This window comes from Sorex araneus, chromosome 2 (assembly GCF_027595985.1).
Source record: "Sorex araneus isolate mSorAra2 chromosome 2, mSorAra2.pri, whole genome shotgun sequence".
In the NCBI taxonomy this organism is placed as follows: domain Eukaryota; kingdom Metazoa; phylum Chordata; class Mammalia; order Eulipotyphla; family Soricidae; genus Sorex; species Sorex araneus.
Window position 1 is genome coordinate 25,704,442 of NC_073303.1, and position 3,450 is coordinate 25,707,891.

Sequence of the window (3,450 nt, forward strand, 5' to 3'; positions counted from 1 at the left end):
CACTCCTGCCTCTACTTGGAGGACCCTGTGCCATGCTGAATTTCAAACTGGCTGCATGCAAGGTAAGTGCCTTATCCACTGTACTATCTCTCCCCCCTCCATATATCAGTCCCTCTGATTTACCTCTCCCCCAGTGACTGAGAAGGGGCGGGAGCTGGTTGGGGCGGGGGGGCTGCCCTGGGACAGGAATGACATCCTTTACCTTCTGGGGGGATGGAGGCTGAGGGGAACTGGGCAGAGTTCCGCCTGTGCTCAAGAACTCCGACTGGGTGGTGGTGGCCGGAGTCACCCCCAGCTCACTCTCAGGCGGGGATGAGCCGGATTACCTGGGGGAGGGGGCGAGGCGGGTTCCAGGAGCCGCAGACTGGCAGAGGAGGGGGTGGGGACGGGCCATGCCTTTGCAGGAGAAGACCCTGCTAGAAGTGTGGGCGTCGGACAGGTCGGGACCCCCATCTCCCCTTCACCTTCCCTGAGCCCTGGGGGCCCTGAGGGCGGGCCTGGTGGGACAGGGAAAGGCGGGAGGGAGACGGCTGGTCCCTCTGCTCCCCTCAGCAGCCATGAGGAGGAAGGATCGAGCGCCCCTGGGGCCCAGCGGCACGTCCAGCAGGTACGTCATGTCACCCCACCAGGAGGAAGGTAGGGGGGCCCAGAGCCCTAGCCCGGCACACAGCCAGCCCAAACTCAATCCCCGGCACCCAGGAGCGACCCCTGAGCACTGTCAGCAGTAAGCTCTGAGCACCTTCAGGTGTGGCCCCCGCCGAAAGAAGAGAAGGCGGGCGCAGAGGGACCCCTCAGCAGCTTGTGGGAGCCACATCCCTTCCCTGGATGACGCGCGGGAGTGGGCAGAGACGCCTGAGGCCAAGGGGTGTCCAGGGCAGGAACAGGGGCTCTGGGGGCCCTGACAGCGCCAGATGCACAAAGGGGTCCTCCTTCCCGACTCCGGAAGCTCCCCCCATGACCTGCGCTATTTCTGGCGGCTCAGGGGATTAGGGGTGACTATGGGCAGTCACCGGAGCCCTCCCTTTGCTCCTGTCCCCGCTTTTGTCCCCTCCTCTCAGCCACCTGCCAGGGGACAGAAGTTGAGGAAGAAAAGGCCAGAGGCCCCTGAATCCCCCCCGTCCCCTGAGATCCAAACCCCGGAAAGCTGGAGGCAGGTCCAGGGCATGTGGGGGGGTGGCTGGGTGAGGGGGGCTTGGGAGGGCAGGGGTGGGGGGACTGGGGCTGAGCCGGTGGCAGGAGTGGAAGAATGAGTGGCCCCTGGGAGGGGGGTGTGCGGGACGGGACCCCCGCCTGAAGCCCTTGTCTCGCTCAGCGGGGCGGCGGGGAAGGGCCCCTCGGGAGGAGCCGGCCCCGGAGACACCAACCATCTATGCCAAGTTCCTCAGGGACCCAGAGGCTAAGAAGCGCGACCCCCGGGAGAGCTTCCTGGTGGCCCGCACCCCCCACGTGAAGGAGGGTGAGTGAGGGCTGGAGAGGGGGCCGGGAGAGGAGGGGGAGGGGCTGGACTGGTTAAAACTCGGGGAACAGCCTCAGCACCTCTAGCTTTGCGTGTGGCTGAAAACCCTTTATTCAGGATCTCGGTCCCCAGCTGGGCAGGGGGAGCCATGAGTTAAGTAAGTTTTGGGGGGCCGGAGTGATAGCACAGCGGGTAGGGGCTTGCCTGGCATGCAGCAGACCCAGGTTTGATCCCGGGGTCATGTAGGGTCCCCTCAGCCTGCCCTGAGTGCAGAGTCAGGAGTAATCCCTGGACAAAGCCAGGTGTGCCCACCCTCTCCAAAAGAGAGAGAGAGAGAGAGAGAGAGAGAGAGAGAGAATTTACCTTCACGGGCTGGAGCAATAGTACAGCGGCAGGGTGCTGGCCTTGCAAGAAGCCAGCCAGGTTCAATCCCCAGCACCCCATCTGGTCCCCGAGCACTGCCAGGAGGGACCCCTGAGCACAGAGCCAGGAGTAAGCCCTGAGCACCATTGGGTGTGGCCCAACCCCCACCCACCAACCATAAAACGAATCTGCTTTCGGGGGGGCCGGAGCGATAGCACAGCGGGTAGGGGGTTTGCCTTGCATGCGACCGACCCGGGTTCGATCCCCGGCATCCCATATGGTCCCCCAAGCACTGCCAGGAGTAATTCCTGAGTGCAAAGCCAGGAGTAACCCCTGAGCATCGCTGGGTGTGGCCCAAAAAGAAAATAAAAACAAACGAATCTGCTTTCAGTTGCTACCAGCGCCCCCACACCTCCACACAGCCCCAAAGGTCAGTTTCAAGGTCAGGACTCAGAGAGCACCCAGAGCAGGTGCCATGGTGGTGGGCAAGGCTGGGGCAGGGGGTCTAAGGCCTCACAGAAAGAGTTGGGGTGCTAGAGAGCACAAGGAGCCTTCGGGAAGGGGGTTCCCAGCATTGAACCCCCAAACCCTCAGAATTCCCCCCACCCTCTGCTCCTCCCCGTCTTTGGACCTTCAGCCCCCTGAAGACACGGAGGTCCTCCATCCCATGAGGAAGGTGCCAAAGACCCCCTCCTGTGTCCTCTCTGGGGGGCTCCTAGCCCCCTCCCAGCAATCCCGAGGGATGCGGCTCCGCAGACCCCATTATGAGCAGTTTCTACCCACAGAGAAGAAGGAGGAGGAAGAGGAGGACGAGGAGGACGACGAGGAAGATGACGAGGAGGAGGAAAAGAAAGAGAAAATCCCTGTGCAGCGTCAGAAGCCCCCTAAGGAGAGGGCCCCCGAGGACGCCAAGGAGAAACAGGCTCAAAGGCACAGGGGTCGGTGCCCCCAGGGGTCAGCAACTGGCAGACCCGGCCCTGCCCAGCCAGAGCTTGGCACCCCCGTACCCAGGGCTGGAGCCTGCCCTGAGGCTTTGCGTCCCAGATGGCCCTTGGGGACAGAAGTCACTGTGTGACCTCGTGCCCACCCTGCCTCGGTGGGGCCCGGAGGGTAGAGAAGTTTAGTTTCCAGTGTGTGTGTGTGTGTGTGTGTGTGTGTGCGTGTGTGTGTGTGTGTGTGTGTGTGTGTGTGTGTGTGACTCCGTCTGAGCTGGAGAGATAGGACAGACACGACAGCACTTGTCTTGCATGCACGTGGTTGACCCTGGTTCGGTCACCCCCTTATGGTCCCTTGAGCTGTCAGGAGTGGCTCTTGAGCACAGAGCCAGAAATAACCCTGAGCACCGCTGGGTGTGCCCCCACCCCCAAAATGAAACCAAAAAAGCTTAATATGAATTGTTATAGTTTTCATACACATACCAAACCAATGGCAGTAAAAGTCAGACAACGAGCACCTGGGGTGAGGGGTCCCTGCCCCCCGCCCCTCTGTCCCTCCATTGGGAACTGCTGTCCCTCTCATGGGAAAGCAGTGGCCAGAGAGGGGGTGGGAGCTGCGATTCCGAGGCAAGCATTCATTCACCCACTTGTTCATTCATTCATTCATTCATTCGGTAACGGCTCATGTCAACCTCC

The 3,450-nt window shown here is 61.7% G+C and overlaps 1 protein-coding gene across 1 annotated transcript in view; it reads left to right on the forward strand.

The window, feature by feature from the left end:
• Window positions 1-392: 392 nt before the first annotated feature.
• The window catches only part of TULP1 (TUB like protein 1), a 19,068-nt gene continuing 16,010 nt past the window's right edge, over window positions 393-3,450 (forward strand). Inside the window, 6 exon segments of the mRNA XM_055124327.1 lie at window positions 393-439; window positions 553-607; window positions 1,059-1,112; window positions 1,114-1,150; window positions 1,313-1,446; window positions 2,610-2,741. Coding sequence (XP_054980302.1) covers window positions 393-439; window positions 553-607; window positions 1,059-1,112; window positions 1,114-1,150; window positions 1,313-1,446; window positions 2,610-2,741 — 459 coding nt within the window.